The sequence below is a fragment of the Trachurus trachurus genome (assembly GCF_905171665.1).
Source record: "Trachurus trachurus genome assembly, chromosome: 24".
In the NCBI taxonomy this organism is placed as follows: Eukaryota; Metazoa; Chordata; class Actinopteri; order Carangiformes; family Carangidae; genus Trachurus; species Trachurus trachurus.
In genome coordinates this window covers 9042625-9062330 of record NC_139910.1, presented here as the reverse complement: position 1 = coordinate 9062330, position 19706 = coordinate 9042625, and the positions used below count along the sequence as shown (strand labels likewise).

Sequence of the window (19706 nt, the reverse complement as noted above, 5' to 3'; positions counted from 1 at the left end):
AATGACGCTTAATTATTTCACTTCCACTTAGCCTTAACGACTAATTCGAATAAAAGATGCGACTGGGCATTTCAGAGTTGATTAACTCATTAATTTTATGGCGCCATCTCTCATTCTATCATCCCTCACACTGAGACGACCATTACCCATTAATCCACATTAGGAGTGATCGAGTGCCGCTGGGTTTCATCCAGATTTTTCCGCTCCTTTTTTAAAGATCGGTGTCTGAGGATGGTGGACGTTTCGGCGACCCCTTCCTTCTTTCCTTCTTTCCTTCCTCACAGCTTGATGCCCCTCACTGGAACATAGCGTAGACTCAGCCCAAGTAAAACCAAAAGCTGGGATTGACATCACAGATTAATGAAAGATTACATGCGGTGATTACTGGCCACGGGATGAATCGTGATGACCTCACGTCCCATCAGAAGGCAATAAATCAGGAGATGTCAGCGGAGATCCCAGCGGAGGAGCTGGGAAACGGGGAGGTGCTGCGTTCGGGTCACCTCTCAGTGACGTGGGAAACCGACGGCTCAAGGTTACTCACGGGGAGAGAGCTCATCTGTGAGGTTGTCGGAGGGAGAAAATTCCCAAAGCTCCATCCTGACGTTCCCCCCGTCCCCTCCCTCCTTGGAATGAGTCAATCAAACCTGAGTTTGGGCCGGTCGGTGCAGATGCCGAATTGTTGCCAGGTCTGGGATCAGGCCTGGGATTACACACCAGGCCTGGATCTCACATTCTTTGGGTATTCTTCGAATGCAAACGCGCACATCGCCCCACATGCAGAGGGGCTGACCCCTCTTTTGAAAAAGGAAGCGTGCAGATCCCAGGCTTAGTGACCCCAGCTTTCCTCTTCTTCCCACTGCCACCTCTCCCTGTTTACCCCCAAAAACCCCCCCAACCCCCCTCCACCCCTCCACCCAATCAGAGTCCACCTTCCACTCGCTCACCAGGCGTGGGAACCTTCACCTGTGGCTCATCACCACCATCATCCTCCACCGACATGAAGATCGTCTCCTTCTTCACCTGGTTTTTTTTTTTTTAAAGGAAGATCTGAGGTTTTCGGTGCATTTTTGAAAGATAAAAGTCGAGCGTGTTGCGTCATTTCAAACGGACACGGACTCACTTCGGCGCCCGACACATAAACATCCAGTTTCTTTCTCTCCGCCGTGCCCCCCTGCTCCACTTGGAAAACTAGGATTTCTCTTGGTAAATCCTCTAATCCACCAGAGGAAGGGCCAGGTTGGGTTTTGGAGAGAGATTTGACTGACGGAGGATTCTTCGTAGTCTCTGATGGTGTTGTTGACGTGTTTTTTTTTTTTGTATTGACAGGGAAAAAAACAATAAAAAAAGCAGGTAAATAAAGTTTTTCCACAGGTAGATGAAAGACGAGAAGCTCCTACCACGGGAACAAACCGTCTGCTTTTGTTTTCTGCTTCTTTTTTCTTTTCTTTTTTGACTCCAGTCATGTAACCGACTGTCGGCTCGGTCGCACACATGCTGACACTAATTGTCCCCGTGCTGACTGTGTCTCTTCATGGACAATGGTTTTGATTGGGATTGGGGGTGAGTTACCGTGTTGGGACAAGGGTCTTTGTTCAGTAGCCCCCACCTCCTCTTCCCTCCCCCACTCCTCCCCTTTATCCCTCCCCTCCCTCCCCTCCCTTGCCCATCCATCTATCTTGTTCCAACCATTTGGGCAGCTGTCACTTAATCCAGCTAATCACAGACTGGGATGGTCTGTGGGAAACCAGACTAGTCCGTGGCTTTGCTCGAGCCCCGACACACAATGACTCAGGGGACTATTTAACCAAACATTTTACAACATGTAGGCATGCGAGCGAGCGACCGGACCGACCGACCAGGGGGCTTCTGGGTAAAACCCCTCCAAAAAAAAGTGCAGGTTACAATATCAATCAATCAATAAAATTGTATTTATATAGCACCATTCAAAGCAAATAAATGCCGTTCAAAGTGCTTTACATTTTTGATTGATTGAAAAAGTGTGTAGAGTAACATGGAGACTAATGCACGAAGATTAAAAACAACAATAAAATATAGCAATAGAAAAAAATAACAACTTTTAACAACAATAAAATTTGGCCACCTGTTCTATCTGATGAGATTTGTCTGCGACACAGACGGACATCATCCCCTTTTTTTTTTTTTTTTTTTTTTAAAAGATGGAGACCTCCAGCCATGTGTGCACCGACCACCGCCCGGTAGTTCCTCTTGTGTGCATTGGCATAGACACACAAACCACCATGCTCAGACTGGGGCAGCCAGCTAGCCCACCCCTTTGTGGTGGTGGTGGTGGTGCAGGGGGGAGGAGGGGGAGGAGGGGGGGATGGGTGGAAAGGTCAGAAGCCGAGCTACATATCGTGGGATGATCCACGTTCATGTCAAATAATCTCATCTTTGAGGCCGCATCTGTTGTGCGTCTGCAGTCGGAGGGTCGGTCGGTTGGTGGACGGGTTTGGCACAGCTTCCGGCAACAGCAGCACGAGCATCATCACCCCCGTAGCCACCACCACCACCACCGCCTCCCCTCTACCTCACCCCTCTCTCAATTCAACTCAATTTAAATTCAAACAGCTTTATTGGCATGAACAAAAATGTGTTGTTGCCAAAGCATTTACAAAACATTTACATACATATTACAATACAATTCATATTTTGTAGAGTACAACACAATTTTATACAATTACATATAAATCTATGTATTTGTGATGTTATAGGTAGTCCCTCAGGCTTTCTAACTTCGCTTTTTCTCTCTCTCCATCTTTGCCTCCTCCTCCTTCCTTCCTTCCTTCCTTCCTTCCTTCCTTCCTTCCTTCCTTCCTTCCTTCCGCTACAGTCTCATACGTCTGCCTGCACCGCCGTCGTCCAAACTCTGACCCGATCCCTTTTAGCTCACCCCCCTGTCCCGTCATCTTCCATCCCCTTCTCTTGTCACCCGTGGTCTTCCACAATAACACTCCCCTCCCCTTCCTCCTCCCGCCACCGCCACCGCCACCACCACCACCACCCACAGCCAGACAAGCCTACTTAATCCCACAGCCCAGCAGCAACCAGCCTACCAGCTTGTTGGTCCCCCAGATCAACAACACAGACACACACACACACATACACACATTTTACAATCCCCCCCCCCTTCCTCCCTGTGATTTCTCTCTCCCACTTCATTCAACCGCAAACTCCCTCCACTACTCGCCTAATGCTTTTTTTTTTTTTTTCCTTCTTCGTCTTTCCTCCGCCGCCTCCCAGACCAACAACGTCCTATCAATGACTTTACAGTGGAGGTCACAGCAGTCACACTGTGGCTACTACAACTGTCACTGCTGATGACGTAATGAATGCTATTTAGGTCAGCTGGTTGCCTAGCAGTGAGCAGCACACCAGCTAGATTTACTCCTGTGATGCTGGTTAGTTTGGTTAGTTTCCGTGCGTGAGTGTGTGTTGTTTACACGGACTAGTTGTGCAAAAAGCTCCGGTTACATAAAGTGCCAATTAATTTTTTATCGTAAATTAACATAATAAAAGCTTGTTGCATTCAAATATTTTGTTATATTCATCAATTGCATGATTTTAAATGAATTAGTCCATTCTGAGCCTGAACACAGTAATAACAAATCCGGTAATGTGAATAGTCAATCAATTATTGAGAATCGACTCGCGATAAATCTTCTGGGTTATTTTTCCAACAACACCTTATAGTACCGGTAAGTTGTCTGTCTTCTTAAATGTGACTAAATGATACTTAGTTATGACCTTTATGATCAGAAATGTAATGTTTAAAGACTTTTGATCAATTAAAATAAGATTTAGATTTACTTCATTAACCCCATGCGGGAAAACGTATTACACCCAGATCAGATTAAAGCACCAATTCAACAATATATACAATAAAATAAAACACACAACACTGTAAAAACGCTATAAAACACATAATAACAGTAGGAACATCAGAAACTAAAAACGCAAACACACTCTCTGTATCTGACATTGGTTTGTGTCGTTCAGTGCAGATCTGACCTGATGGAGAACTTGCTAATTAAAGATGGCCGTCCGGTGGGGTCAGTGGGACACCTGTCACCTCAGCAGCCACTTTTACAATCTGTCATTTCAATATGTCACCTGAGGTTTCAGGAAATTGAGATGTGGATTTTTTTTTTTTTTTTTACTCAGTCTGACAGGTTTTAAAAATTTGATTAATTGAGAAAATAATCAGCAGGTTAATTGGTATCTGAGATTGTTAGTTGCTGCTAATGGCGTTTTACTAAAGGTCAATACAGATGACTTCATAGAAAAGCTGAAATTTGTATTTAACATTTACAAAAATCCAATAGATCATTAGGCTTGTTGTTGGTTAATGTCCTGATGAGTTCACATTCATCAATGCACTGTTTGTGTCGTGCTGGTGGACAGTGCAGCATAACTTGGTGTGAAACCAGATAATCCCCTTAGCTACTGATTTACCTCCCTGTCTGACAACCAAGGACAAAGCCAGACAGAGTTTATGTCGCAGCTCATGTTGGCACAGCGACCCCCTTTATGGAGGGAGTTTTCATTTTCCCCTCCTTAACGTTTCTTTTTTGTTGTTTTTTTCTTCATTTTGTTCAGATAAAAGAGCAAAAAAAAATTGGAATAGAAGAGACTCGAGTGTGTTTGAGAAAACAGGTCGAGGTCGAGTCGGTGGTCTGAGCGTAAAACCATCACGTCTGGGTCTCAGTAAGAACCATAATCTGCTGCAGCCAAACATAGCATCTCGTCAGGTAACAGCTGCATTGTTTGATGCAGCAGCTTTACACATGGGACATTTCTCACATGCAACAGATCCACACTGAGATGTCATCATCACCTCAATCTTACATGCACAAATCCTTCAGTTAAACCACAGTTTTGCACTTTTACATCCAGGCTGTTTCCCTGCACAAGCTAAGCTACAGCTCCCTGCCTCCCTGCTCGCTCCGTGTGTGATGATCTGTACATTGAAGTCTCTGCTGTGCGGCAAAGCTGATTAAAACCTATAGTGTGAATTAACAAATCACACAAGATTAATAAAAACACACAGTATCTAGTCAGCTTAAGGCTCCACACACAGGGATAAAAAAACAAAAACAGTCTGCAAGTAATTAAGCTTTAATTAACTTTCACTTTGAACACAACTCTCTGTGTATCCGTGGCCTTTGAACTCCATGATATCACATCAGGTTCCCTCACATCCTCTCCTCTCCAGCTTCTCTTCACCTCCATCCTCTTCTATCTCCCTCTTTCATCTCTGAATCCTCGGGTTTCAGCGGCTGCGTAACTCAAGAGCACGTCCGGGCAGCGGAGCAAAGTTACAGGACTCTGTAGTAACAGTGAAATCGATTTTTGTACCATCGTGTGTGTGTGTGATGTTTGTAGAGGAGCTGCAGGTGTGAGGGTTGTTGTAGTGTGGTGCATGTGTCAGTATGACCTTTTTTGTGATCAATATTCTGCCTTAGATATATTCACATACACACATGCACCTTGATATGCTTTCTTGATATGTTTTATGGCTGTAGTGTGGAACAAAAAAAAAGATGCTGTTTTATCCACAATGTCACCTGACTGTTTTTCTTTTTTCTCCTCCTGTCTTTGTGTTTGCAGAGGACGTACACGTTGATTGTGGAGGCCTGGGACTGGGACAACGCTACACGAGGCAGTAAGTCCTGAACTCAACACACAACATCTCACTCAGTGCTGCGGTTTGTGTCCTACAAGCTGCATCTAGACAGAGGACAAGTTCCTCAGGGCACACTGGACTTTATTCATCAGTGTATTTTTATTTTATAGAGCGAATCACCAACTGTAGCTCACTCTCTCTAATGAAGGTTAGCTACCGGCTGAAGGCTATGCGTTCTTTCTGTTTGGATATGTGAAGCTTGTTGTGCTGTTATTTGTATATTCAGAGTGGCTATTGTAGAGATAAGTTATATTTATCTGTTTTGACCGTCTTAACTACGTATATGACACATGTTAAAGCCTGATTAGAGAACAAGATAAAGCTATAAACTCTTGGTGCAACACATAAGTATCAGACCGTTGCTTTGAAATTGCCCCTATCAAATGAATACATATTTTAAAAAGTAGTATTATTATATACATAAAATAAACTTTCTAATAGACTGTTTCTTCCTCAGATAGATTCATTATGTGACACACATTGATTATAAAATGTCTGCAGAAAGACAGTTTAGACTAGGGATGCCCTGATTGATCTTGTGCTGATAATTATCATCTGATTTACATTAAAGCAGAAGTGAGTGATCCGGTCGTTTTCGCTAATGCTGCGTTCCAGGCAGGCTTTTGAAATCGTAAATTACAGCTTCAAGTCACAACTTACGACTTTGTAGAGTTCCAGGCAACCCACTCGTGTTTGTCCGACCTGTTTTACCGGTGAAAGTCACTATAACGGCCACTCGTAACTTCCGACCGGTGAACTCGTACCAGATCGAACTGGTACCACTTCACGGTCGGAAAAATACGAGTTTCCTTGAACGCACCATAACAGTCCTCGTCGCTACGTCACCACATTCACGGCGTTCCTTGGCTGCACACACAGCCCTGCATGCCGTTCTCTCTCCTCATTGGATAAAAACTGTAGGATACGATAAATGTTTTCTCTTCGGCTCAGAGCAGAGCAGAGGGACTGACAGACCCGTGTTTCAGTCCAAACACTCTATGTAAGTGATTGCTGTCGGAAGATATAACTATTTAAGACTTATATTAACACAAATATATCACTCACTTCTGCTTTAAATATACATAATAGTTAGATCAGAGTTACCCCCCAACTTCTTCACTTCGTCACCATGCAACAGGCCAAACTAAACAACATGTTGCAAGTGTAGAACTTCTACAAAGTGTGTGATAGAGATGGGATTTATGGCTCTTTGAGGGGAGCCGGATCTTGGTGAGCCGTTCCTTTCAAAGAGCCGTTCAAAAAACTGGCTCATTTGACTGATTTTTTAAATATTTATTACGTTTTAAGAAGCCAGCCTGGTGGTAACTCATTCTATCTTGGAAATAATGGGGTGAGATTTGGAACAAAATAATACAAAATTAGATATCCCACTAATATCTGAGTTTGCACGCCACTTACGTAGACAATGGAGCAGCTTCAATTGACTGTTATGAACACACAGAGATGTAAAAAAAAAAGAAAAAAAAGAACGGTTCCCAGCTGTGACTCGGTTCCCATCGTTCATGTTAACGAGCCGTTCAATAGAATCGGTTCGTTCGTGAACGTCACAACACTAGTGTGTGAAACATATAACATTCGCCATTTGCCATGCATGTTAAAAATCATCAGTATCGGCCGTGGATCCACCAATCTAATCAATTATTAGTATTGGTATCAGCAGTACAATAACCCCAATATTGACCCTACAAGTTGGCCAATGGGATTTTGGCACTAACCATGTAAACTGATGGTCATTTATGTATTAGAAATATTAATGCGTCATGATTAAATTCTGGATTCTGAGCCTCTGTGAGAAGACGTCTTGCTACTTTATATTATCTCTGTAGGCAGCAGGTAGAATATGCATATGCTGTTCTCCATACAGCTTCCTCCTCTATAGAAGTCGAGCCTTGGTTCTTCATGGCTGTGGCGCTCGGCGCTGACCAGCTGTATCCTGTTTTCCTTTGCTTATGTCCGCTGGGTGGACTCCTGGACAACCCCCTTTTTCCCGTCTGAGCAGTAGCCCAGTCTGGGAGGAAGAGGACCCACTGAGGACTGAAATGTCTGTGTGTGTGTGTCTGTGTGGCTTTGATCTGGATGGACTCGATGGCATTTTTTACACGAGTCCTGAATACCTCTCGGTGCATGGGGCTTGAATGTGTCCGTATACGCCGTCCGTCCCATACCGTCTGTCCCCCTGTAATCCAAACCTGCGTGGTTATTTATATGAGGTCATCACATCCTGTTTTGTCCATAACATCAAACGCGTTTCCACTTGCGCGTCCACACAATGGAGAAGAAATAGATTTTGACATCATGGCTCTTTTGATTAGACTGTTGTGTCGTCTCCTGTTTCTCCAGTAATTGTGCACATTTCAAGTAATTAGCTCTGATGTTTCTGCTTGATACACTGTCAGTTACTCGTCCGGGTTGATTTCCTGCCAGCGAGAAGCACTTTTAGTCTCGGGCCAAGTGGCTATAAAGAAGAAAAATTAGATGTTTTCTGGGTGTAAAGTGTGACGGATATAAGAAAGACACATTCTCAGCTCAGACTGGCTCTTTTCAGCGTGAAGCCAAACTTCTGAAAACTCAATCAAACTGACCTGTTTGAAGCCAGCTTGTTGTGCACTGTGTGTTGGTGTTGGTATGTGGTTTCTTTCTTTTCTTTAAAAAAAAAAAAAAAGCTGAATTGAGCTGCTGTCAGGCCACAGGCATCAGCTGACTTCAACCTTAATGTCACGGGTTCAAGGAGCAAAGGAACAAACGCTGCTTTCAACCTCTGAGCAGGACGAGGACTCGTACTCGCAAACATCTGAGAGGTCACAGTGACTGAAGCTTTTACCTGACACAACACCTGTACAACTCTTCTTCTTGTTCTTCTCTTTATAAAATCAGAACTTGACCTTTTTATCTTGTAAAGCACTTCCAGGTGATCTACATGATTTTGTTCTTTACAAATGATATTGAATTCAATTTGTGTGAGACCGTTAAAGTTGGATCAGTGCTTCACATACAGTTCCTGTGTCAATGCCTTTTTTTTTAAAGAAAAAGTTTAAAGTTGATTGATTTAGTCCCAACAGTCTGCTGACTGTGTTTCCAGTGCCACGTTATGTTACGTTATAATGAGTCTAATGAGATCCATGCAGGGCGGCATCAGGTATCAGGAGAGGAGGCAGAGCTGAGCCTCTGGACTCTATTTATAGGACGTGGTGGTGATGGTGTAGTGGAGGTTTTGGTATGAAGTGGTGTTATGTGATGGAGCTGCTGCAGAAACCTGGAGAGGATGCCGTTTTATCCTTTCCCCTCATCATCACATTACAACAGACTGTGTTTTCATTTCGCAGTTATGTTATGTTATGTTATCTCTCTGATGTGATGTTTAGTTAAATATCCAGTGGCACCGAAACCTGGACGTCCACCAGACACAGAAACCTGCAGGTCCAGAACCTGAACATGTGGTTTTTGGATAAATTTGGTTAATGTTGAAGTGTTTCCTCTCTGGATGAGGACGGATCCCTCCTTGTAGCTCCTAATACACAGCATTTGGACCTGAACAAACAGTTCAAGGAGTCATATTTATAAATCTTCATATATTTTGAACAGTTTTTACAATAGAATCATTTTCGATACTGTACAGTAGGTGTCAGACTGACAGACAGAGATGTTTACAAAGTGATATTACATTCCTACATGAAGACATAACTCCTTAAATCCTCCATTTTTGGTAGTTGAGGGTCTTGGACGTTGCTATTTTTGCTGTTTGAATGAGCTCGACAGAAGAGCGGTGCGATCAGGAAACCATTGGCTTAAGTTGCATATGTTTCTACATGGTCCTAGTGCCTACATACAGTTTCTCCTGTTTTGGGGGGACTCTGTGTTTTTGCAGAGATGTGATATCCTGAGTAATAGGTGGTCATGGGTAACTGGAAGTGGAGATGCACAGTAATCTGTTGTGCGTTATAGATGCAGTGTCATGTTTCCAGATTTGACTCAACTTGAGCTTTTATCCGCCATCCTTCTTCCTCAAACAGGAGGAATAATCGACATTGCGTATGTGTGAACCGACATTGCATTAAACCCCCTGAGGTTTTCTATTGTGCACAAAGAGAAATAAGATGTTGAAATACATGACTGTGTGTATCTGTCGGACACTGACTGACGCTCGTCCTGGGACCTGAGTCAGCAGCATCTCGTCCTACGTAAGAGTCGACCACCGCGCCGCGCTCGGTCTGGTCACCGAGATTCCTCACCTCCAGCGTCACGTCCTCCGGTGTGCCTCCTCTCCCCCTTCCCCCTTGTGTGTCCTCAGGAAAGGCAGCCGGCTGTTTTCCTTGTGTTTATCGAGCAGGAAGTGGAGTGGACTCGGTGGCCGGGCTCAGTGTTTAGACACCGAGGTAGCAGAGCCCGGCTTGGGCCCGCAGCCCATTGTTCTCTATCTGGCAACTGCCGGGGGTTATTTCTGTTATTGTTGCTTAATTCTGTCTGACATTGTGTCAGTCCCCAGCAGAGGAAGGTGTGTGTGTGTATGTGTGTGCATTTGTGTGTGTGCGTTCCTGCTTGCTCACTTCACTTCAAAATGTCCATGGTGCATTGCAGTCCAAAGCCGTGGAAGAAAAAGGAAATCACAGACCCCCTATTTCCACAGAGATTGTTTGCCAGCTTCGATCCCACTGTGATAAAGATTGCTTTCTGTCTGCGAGCCGGCGCTGCAGAGAGAGAGAGAGCGCCGCGGAGGCAAACTGTGTTTAATGCAAGCGTTTGGCGTGCGAGAGGCTAAACGGTAGCATCCTACCTCCCGGCATGACGGTGCACGCACAGAGCCGAGGGGACGCCGGTAATGTGTGCCGTCACCAGAAAATGGATCAATTTGCAGACGATGAATTTCAATCGCATGCTTAAGATTCAGCCAGTACTTTCAACACACACACACACACATACACACACACACACACACACACACACACACACACACACACACACTCAACGTGATATCAAAGCGTCTGTCTGCTGAATAACAATGCACTGCTTTTTTGTCTGGTGAGGCAGTGACTTTACAGCAGAGTAAAGGAGAGTTCACATCATTGTCCAGTGTCAGTGTTTCAGATAAGTACATTTTATCACCGCACTTAATGCAGTGGCTGCTGGGAAACTTCTGAGCCAAACAGCAGCTGACGGTTTGTGTGAACCTAATTAATCATGTTCATGAATGGACTGTGATTTATTTGTTTGTTTGTTTTTACAATTTTTTCAATCAAGATGAAAACCCACCCACATCCTGATTCATATCCACATCAATTCCGTACAAAGCAAAAGTTACACTATTGGTGCTTTTCCACTAGCGCAGTACAGCACGGCATTGCTCTACTCGTTTTCTTTGCTTTTCCACTTGTACCTGGTACTTTTTTGGAGCAAGCCGAAGCGATACTAAAACGATAGATTTTATGTATTTCAATAATGACGCCCTGGGTATTTTTTGCCACTGAAACCACCAATCGTCCTATATTTGTATTGAAAATCGTCCAGTAGTGATTGGCAGCTGATCAAACAGGGTCTCCCTAATTTCAATAACAAGTTGTGAACACAGAGAAGTCATGGCTTTTTAAACTGAAGTGGTGAACTTATTAGAAAACATTCAAAACAACTTTAACTTTAATTTGTCGACCTGGTGGACAATAAGATCAGTATTTCCTCTGTTTTAGCTCCATGTTTGGTCTCCACCACCTCCTGAGGGAAATATCTGCCGTTTGGTGCCGAGTACAGGTTTTTAGCTGAGAAGCAGCTGGTTGCTTAGTTGAATGACTTGTTAGATGTGATTGTTGTCAGTCTGGTGGGTGATGTCTTCACCTTCATGGAGACACCAACTGCAGCAGGAAGCACCACTGAGGCAGATTTAAGTGCTTTTGGAATATTTTAGGACCATACGTCTTCATGAGGGGAAACTCCTGACTGGATGGTTTGGAGATGGTCTGGTTTGGTCATGGATTCTTCTCAGTGCTGAATTGGCAGCTTACAGGTGATTGCCTGAAGGTCTTTATGTCAGGCTGTGATTGGGTGACGACTTGAATGAGTTGGTTGGACCTTAATGACGGTAGAAAACGGAGGTTGTGACTTTTAACGGTACTGTATGTGCAAAAAGATGGTCTTACTGACTGAGCCTTCAATTGTCATTGCAGGGAAACCTCACAGTGTTACATTAACCTCTGGTCTCTTAATCAAACCACTCATAACCCATGAATCAAACAATTAGACTGTGGTTTTTCACAGGATTCAGACTGTCCTTAAACCCTTGAGTAGATTGAGGCCTGTTTAAACTTAATAGACCACTATGGAGATAGTTAAAAAGGCAAATACGTCTTCATATGTTTAAGTTTTCATGCGGAAGAGGAAATGATACAGATGTAAACAGACCAGAATGTTCACTTGCCTCTTTGTGTCGTCTTTGTTTCAGACGAGGAGGAGCTGCTGATCGAACGCAGCATCCGCGCCGGCATGATCAACCCCGGCGACCCCTGGCAGAACATCATGCACGACGGGCCCGTGGCTCGCCTCGTGTACCGCATCCGGGTCCGGTGCGACGAAAACTACTACGGCAACAAGTGCAACAAGCTGTGCGTCCCTCGAGACGACTACTTCGGACACTATCGCTGTGAGCCGTCGGGGGCTCAGGTGTGTCTGGACGGCTGGATGGGCCCCGACTGCCAGATAGGTGAGCCTCATCTTTCAAAGTCTTATCAGTTTCTATTTCTATTTCTTAAATGATATATTGATAGTTATTCAATAGAAATGTAAATGATTGATCAACTAAAGTCAACACTTACAAACATTTGCTGATTTAACTGTAAATTTGTCAGTTTTTGTTTTTACTTTTGATTTTAAATATGGCACCTTTAAATTCTGTGAAATGGTGATTTTATGTTTATGTATTACATTTTAACTGGACAAGATTTTGCAGTCAATCTGAAAATATAATCAGTAGATTATCTAATTAAAGAGATCATTAAATATACATCTATTTGTAAATCTGTCATGTGCCAAGGGATCAGACTATTTGCTGCTAATTATACATTATAAGTTATGTTATTAAAAGCCTGTATGTTACTTGGTCTTTGTCCAAGTGCCATTAAGGAACGACGGTGGAGGTGGAGACACAGCTCAGCTCGTTGATGTTAACATGCAGCAGCGTCGGTCGGGGTCGTGGGTGCTGGTGGGTGGTGTCGGAGAGAGTGGGGGGCCTCCATAAATCACCCAACTGACCTTAGGAGACGAAGGGGTGAAAAGAAGGAGGGGGGTGGGGGGGAGTGCAGAGAAGTGGGGCTGGGTTGCTTTTAAGAGGGTGCAAGTAGGGAGGGGAGGAGGAGGGCGGTTAGGGGTTAGTGTTGTACATGCAAGGCTGTAAAGTTGTCCCCCTCGACCCCCCCTGGTCAGGGTGCCATGAATTCTCACGTCTTGTTGCACTTGTTAGAAAAGATGGCAAACAAACAAGCTCCTCCTCCTCCTCCTGTTACCTCTGCACCGTCACCTCCTGTCAGAAAACGTCTTCATGAGACTTAAATGAGATTTAAAGCAGAAGTAAGCGGAATATTTGTGTCAATATAAGTCTTAAATAGTGGTATCTTCCGACAGCAATCACTTACATAGAGTGTTTGGTCTGAAACACGGGTCTGTCAGTCACTCTGCTCTGCTGTAAGCCGAGGAGAAAACTTTCCTTGTATCCTACAACCTTTTATCCAATGAGGAGAGAGAACAGCATAAAGGGGCGGTCCTCTCTGTGTGTGCAGCCAAGGGATGCGCGTGAATGTGGTGACGTAGGGACGAGAGCGGGGACTGCTAACTCCATCGGCTGACAAGAAGTTAGCCAAAACGACCAGATCGCTGACTTCTGCTTTAAATATCAACCTATTGTTTCTCTTTGTGTTCTCGTTTTTCTCCAGCGATCTGCAAGCAGGGCTGCAACCTGTTACACGGCAGCTGCCACGTCCCTGGGGAGTGCAAGTACGGTGATTTCTATCTTTCATACTGAGAAATGTGACTTTATTTTTTCTGCAGGATCCTTTTATTGTATTGTTTTTTTTCTTGGGAAACACTCTGCCTTGATAATGTTCATGCACCTTGTTTTACCTTGGTGGGGAGGAGGAGGAGGAGGAGGAGGTTCTGCTTGTAATGGAAAAGTCCAAAATGCAGCTGCAGGGATGTTTTTTAGACCTAATTTCGTGCAAAGAGTGATGGATTTCCAAAGCCAAACGGAGGCACCTTCACTTGTCGGAGCCTGTTGTGTGTGTGTGTGTGTGTGTGTGTGTGTGTGTGTGTGTGTGTGTGTGTGTGTGTGTGTGTCAGCCTTTCCTTCCCTCGTGGGCATCTCCACCTCGGTTCAGAAGAAAAGGGCAACGCCATGCCTGCCTCCTTGTATTTTTAGCCACCCCGAAATCCTCCGCAGAATACCAAGCATCTCGTCGGCTCGGCCCCGAAAAAAAAAAAAAAAAAGGAAAGGAAAAGGGGGGAAGAGTTGTCTGTCGGTCGGTGTGTGTGTGTGTGTGAGTTTGACCACTGTAAACGTGCTGGGAATTGTCATATCCCCTCCCCATCCGCATTGCAGTCCTCCTTGAAGGGCAGGGGGCAGCGCAGGAAATGAATATCCCACTGTGTTATGTACATTTCCCAAAGTGGAAACCAGAGTTAAGATAAAGTGACGTGGGATGGCCCCCGATGCTCCGCGTTTTCAGGATGTGGTACATCCCGTCATCATTCGTTAAAAAAAAAGAAGGAAAAAAAAGGAAAACCCACCTTCCCCTCCTCCTCCTTCCACCTGCCGGATGCAAAGAGACACTTGCCTGCCATTATTAGGTTAAAGGTTTTGACTCGGAGCCAGGGAATAACAGGGGATGACCAGTTTTAGGAAACTTGATTTTTTTTTTTTTTTTTTTTTTTTCCCTGTGTCTTCCTCGATCAGCGGGCTGCATCCTTATTCCAGTCAGCGGACACAAGAGGGAAGAGGCTTATTCTTATGAAATGTCAAGTTGCAGTCAACAGGAAAAGTGTCATGAATAGAGCAGCGGCAGTAAAGACTTCTCCCTGCAGCCGCATGAATTTAATGAAGCCTCAGGTCACAGAGAGCTGGCGTTAAATCCCCCCATACTGTCTCCTTTCTCTCCCTTTTTTTATTCCCCCCACTGTTTTTATGGGCCGAGCCCCTTTTTTTTCTTCACCACTGGCTTTTATTTAAGAAACACAAAAGCTGCTACTTGCCCGTTGTTACGATTGTGCATTCAGGCTTTTTTTTTTTTTTTCATTTTTTATTAGCAAACATTTCGACTTGTTCTTGCATATTTGTCAGAGGCTTGCCGTGTCCCAAGGATGACTTGGGTAAGAAGTGTAGCACGCTTCTTCTTTTTTTTTTTTTTTTTCTTTCTTCACTGCTCTGAACATTTTGCACCTTTTCCAACATGTCAACGTGCCCGAGTGCAGGAATCCGGAGTGAAAAGCAGCATCCTGCCTCCACATGTAAAGGGTTTGATGAGTCATGATATCAATAGGGCCAAAGGATTAATCTCCTGCTGTTTGATTCCTTCGAGCTTTTTTCTGTTGTGTATATGTGTGTGTGTGTGTGTTATCACCGCGGCGCTGTCAGACCTTCTGAAGCTATAATCATATACAGTGAGAGAAGCATGACAAGTATTCCCCACTGAACCCTCCGCCCCTCCACCTCTCCAGCCCCCCGAGAATGGCAGAGATTTCTGAAGGCTCTCTCTCCGTCTCTAGTCTCTCGTCTCTCTCCGTCTCTCTCTTTCTCGGTGAGAGGCAGCGGTGCCGTCTGCGAGAAGCCTCAAAATAGCAGTCAATTGACAAGACAGCTGGCTCGACGACACCGCAGCCTTGGAATAGCCGGGCGCTGTCATGAAGCTGCAGGCGTGTGCACATACAACACTGTAAACACACCGTCGTCTCCAGCCACTTGCACCCAGAGCCACCGTGCCACCCTCATAGTCCGACCCCCCCACCCCCAACCCACCAGGACTCGAACCCCCCGAGCACGGAAGCCGCTGGAAGTATTCTTAACCCCTCCTGCCCTGGAATGTCACCCTCCACCAAAGCCCCCTTTTTATATCGCTCCCTGTTCAAGGCGGGAATGCAGCGCCGTTATTCCACCACCGCCGCTGTCTCTGTTTCTGTTTCTGTGTGAAAGGTGCAAACAGTGGGAACGGCCTGGGCGGGTTCGGGTTGGGAGAAACTCTGTTTAGACCTTGAGTAAAAAAAAAAAAAAAAAAACTAAACAATACAGGATGATCTGCTTTCAGAAAACAGGAAAACCACAGGATTGTTTATGTTTCACTGATTAAATGGAACGTCACAGATCAGGCGTCTTTTGTTTACGTCTTTAATCGGGGCAGAAATGTTGTCCAAGTCGACACTGGAAGTTTTTATTTATTTATAAATAAGAAAAGATTGTATCCTCCCTTTTTAATGAGTTTCTTTTAAAGTTGTCTTGTCATTTCACAGCAGAAACCACGGACATGTTGAAGCCTAGAGTGTTTTTTTTTAATAAATCCACTGAACTTTTCCTTTAAACCTGATTCAATAGAGAACATGAAACATTTTTCAAAGCATAAGAACACAGAAATAATGTCCAGCTGTCATCGCATTTACATTAATCCGTCTGTCATTAAGTGCTTAGGGGTGTGTACCGTGTAAGAAAAAAAGCATTAAGGAGAAGGAGTGGGAGCAAGTGAAGGGATTATACAGGACGGGAAACCATGATGAATGACGGCTGCTGTGTTTGACAGGTGTAACTACGGCTGGCAGGGCCAATTCTGTGATGAATGTGTGCTTTACCCGGGATGCGTTCACGGGACCTGCAACATCCCCTGGCAGTGCAACTGTGAGAGGAACTGGGGTGGCCTGCTGTGCGATAAAGGTATGGATCTTTTTTTTTTTTTTTTTCTCCTCCTTTCTTTTTTCTTCTTGGTTTTGTAATTTCATCACCTCCCACATAAGTTGCTGGCACAGACCTCCTCACTTTGATCCCGCACGTCGCCTCCGGCTCCAGCTGCCTGCGTTTGATGAGTCACGGGTTAAAAAGCTGCTCGGAGAGAAATAAGTGGAAAAAGAAAAGGCAAAATATCATCACGTTAAGAACAGTAACAGTCGTGCCGCTCACGCCTTCATCGGCGGACAAGGTGGTCCCTCGTCTGCAGCGTTGCTCTTTGAATCAGTCAAACTGTAAAACCATTGGTTATTATCACTTAGTTCTACAGCATCTCCTATTTGCAGATTTGGCCACTTTTCCTTTTCGTAAATGACATTAAAACGTACATTTTGTGGCTTTTCAACCAGAGATTTCATGTAAGAAAGCAATGTCACATAGTCATGAATCACAATGGGCATTTTCCATATGATTTTACAGTTTGTAGACGAGACAATTAAGAAAACTGATCATCTAAAGAAGGATATTTTGCCTTTCCTTGCTTCAAAAATGGATCAAACACTATTAAAACTGTGTGAATATATGTATTTTGCAAGAATGATTGATTGAAACGATTGATTTATGCATCAAAGACACAGGATTCATTAATAAACATAAGGGTGTGTTCCAGTTTAAATTCATTTTAAAGAGACCACCTTCACCTGAATGGTCTCAGCTCCTCATTCTCTCCCTGAGACGCTGAAGAAGAAGTAGGAGAAGAAGAAGAAGAACAGCAGCTGGATAGTTTTACTGCCTATGTGATCCGAGCAGCAGCGCAGACACTCGATCCCCCCACATCCCTTCGTCACCGAGGGCTCTTCAGGGGATGAGAACGGGTCCTAAGATCCCGAGTGGAGACAGATCCCTGCTCATTTATTTACCAGCCTTTAGGGTGACCTGGCCTTTAGCCTGAGGGACGCTGCTGCAGGGATCAAGTAGGGTTTAGTTTGAGCGCGGCGTGGAAAAAAACTGAGGAAGATGACGCATTTCTGTGCGTATTTGTGGATATGATACAGTACATACGGTACTCATATATAGCTGAATGAGAACTGAAAGTGAGACCGGTTTTAACACCTGGCTGAGTCCTGTAAATACCTCCACCACAGCAGGGTGGTCGATAACACACTGTACTTCCTGTCAGAGCTGACGGCTGCCTTCAAGCTTCCAGGGAAGTCCACCTGGATGCATCAGAAGGTTTTATAGTGTGTTTATATGGGCGTGTCTTTGTTTCTTATGATTCCACTGCTAAATTATCATCTTAGCCTGCTTTTGATTGCAACTTTTCTGTGGTATTATCAAGCTGGGGTGAACGATATTTAGTTTTTTATGTGCAAAGTGCACAAGAAACAACATTAAAGGAGAATTCCGGTAATTTTTGACCCCTAAATCGTTGTCCTGATGGTCACCCAGTGTTGGGGGGAGCAAAAAACGCGACTAAAATTGATGCAGGCAAACCAGAGTTACACCATGGCGAGACTGCGCTAGCGATAGCGACAACGCTAAACTATGGGGGCAATTCTTTCAACCACAACAAACACTTAAAAATCAATCAAATATCTATGGTACATGACTGGAATCCTTATGACACACCACTGAACTCATATAGTGTACAGTATAAACAGTAGGCTATACACTTTGTGTTTTTGCATGTAGTCACTCACCTCAGATAGCCGAACTCTGAAACATCCTGGAAAGACATTACTATCCGATCGCAGAGCGCCTGCTCTCCTCGCCACAGAAACAAACACTTTTTCCTTGTTGTGGTGGTTTCTTTACAAAAATAAACGGTCGGAGATATTATGGACATTACCACTGCACTGCTTGACCGTTTATTTTTAGTCACATTTTTTTGCTCCCCCCAACACTGGGTGACCATCAGGAAAACGATTTAGGGGTCAAAAATGGCCGAAATTCTCCTTTTTAAAGAAATCTCGATTTATGAAAATGACAGCAGCCTCGATATAGTCAGGATACAGGATGATGGAAGAAAGCGTCTCACTTAGTGACACTGTGATTTGAGCTCCAGTTGCACCTTGTTAAAACACAGTGTTGCAACAAAACACACATAGGGTTTGTAAGGGGGAAAAAGAAGCTGCACATTGCCACTCATGATGCACGGGTGCAGCCGGGGGTCTGACCTGAGGTCTGGGGGTAGAGATTATAAACTCAGTCTTATCATCTCTAACTGTATCTTCGTCCTGGTCTCTCTCAGATCTGAATTACTGCGGCCGCCACCAGCCGTGCGTCAACGGAGGAACCTGCATGAACACGGAGCCGGATGAGTACTACTGCGCCTGTCCACAGGGCTACTCCGGCAAGACCTGTGAGATAGGTGAGAGAGAGACGTCGAATCAAACTAAAACACTTAGGTTTCAGTTTCTTATTCCCAGTGTTACCTCCATTTCAAAAAGGGTTTAAATGCAGAATATGTAGGAGGAGTTTTATTCATTCATTCATTTATTTATTTATTTATTTTATTTTATTCTCTTTTTATTAAGTTCAAGCAGACCACATATTATCCTTTACATATCATTTCCACAGAACCATGCATTCATTTTTTTTTGTAACCCCTTTACCTGAGATAACCTTTACTTCCCGCCCTCCCGTCTCCAGCCGAACACGCCTGTGTGTCCAGTCCCTGCGCCAACGGGGGGACATGCCACGAGGTTCCCACAGGGTTCGAATGCCAGTGTCCGCCCGGCTGGGACGGTCTGACCTGTGCCAACAGTGAGTCTCTGCACCGCTGCCGATCATCACACACACGCCCATGTCTCGCGTCCTGGACATACCTCGTCACGCCTGTCTTTAAATGAGTGTGTGTATCTGTGTGTGTGTTTTCTCAGATTTGGACGAGTGTGCGTCCAGTCCGTGTGCTCGGGGTGGGACCTGTATCGACCGTGAGGACGGGTTTGAGTGTCTGTGTCCGCCTCAGTGGGAGGGGAAGACCTGTCAGATAGGTGAGTTTTCTACCGCAGTATATGAACACAAACACTCATTTTTATGTTTAATATTTAGTTTTTTGGCAAACTGTCTTTTTCTAAA

At 44.5% G+C, this 19706-nt stretch overlaps 1 protein-coding gene across 1 annotated transcript in view; it reads left to right on the top strand.

Annotated features, from left to right (window-relative positions):
* Positions 1-19706, top strand: part of jag2b (jagged canonical Notch ligand 2b) — a 50355-nt gene that overhangs the window by 14065 nt on the left and 16584 nt on the right. Inside the window, exons 3-9 of the mRNA XM_084001286.1 lie at positions 5632-5686; positions 12156-12413; positions 13639-13699; positions 16486-16616; positions 18877-18996; positions 19278-19391; positions 19508-19621. Of these exons, the coding sequence (XP_083857412.1) occupies positions 5632-5686; positions 12156-12413; positions 13639-13699; positions 16486-16616; positions 18877-18996; positions 19278-19391; positions 19508-19621 (853 nt within the window). The remainder of the gene's footprint in view (positions 1-5631; positions 5687-12155; positions 12414-13638; positions 13700-16485; positions 16617-18876; positions 18997-19277; positions 19392-19507; positions 19622-19706) is intronic.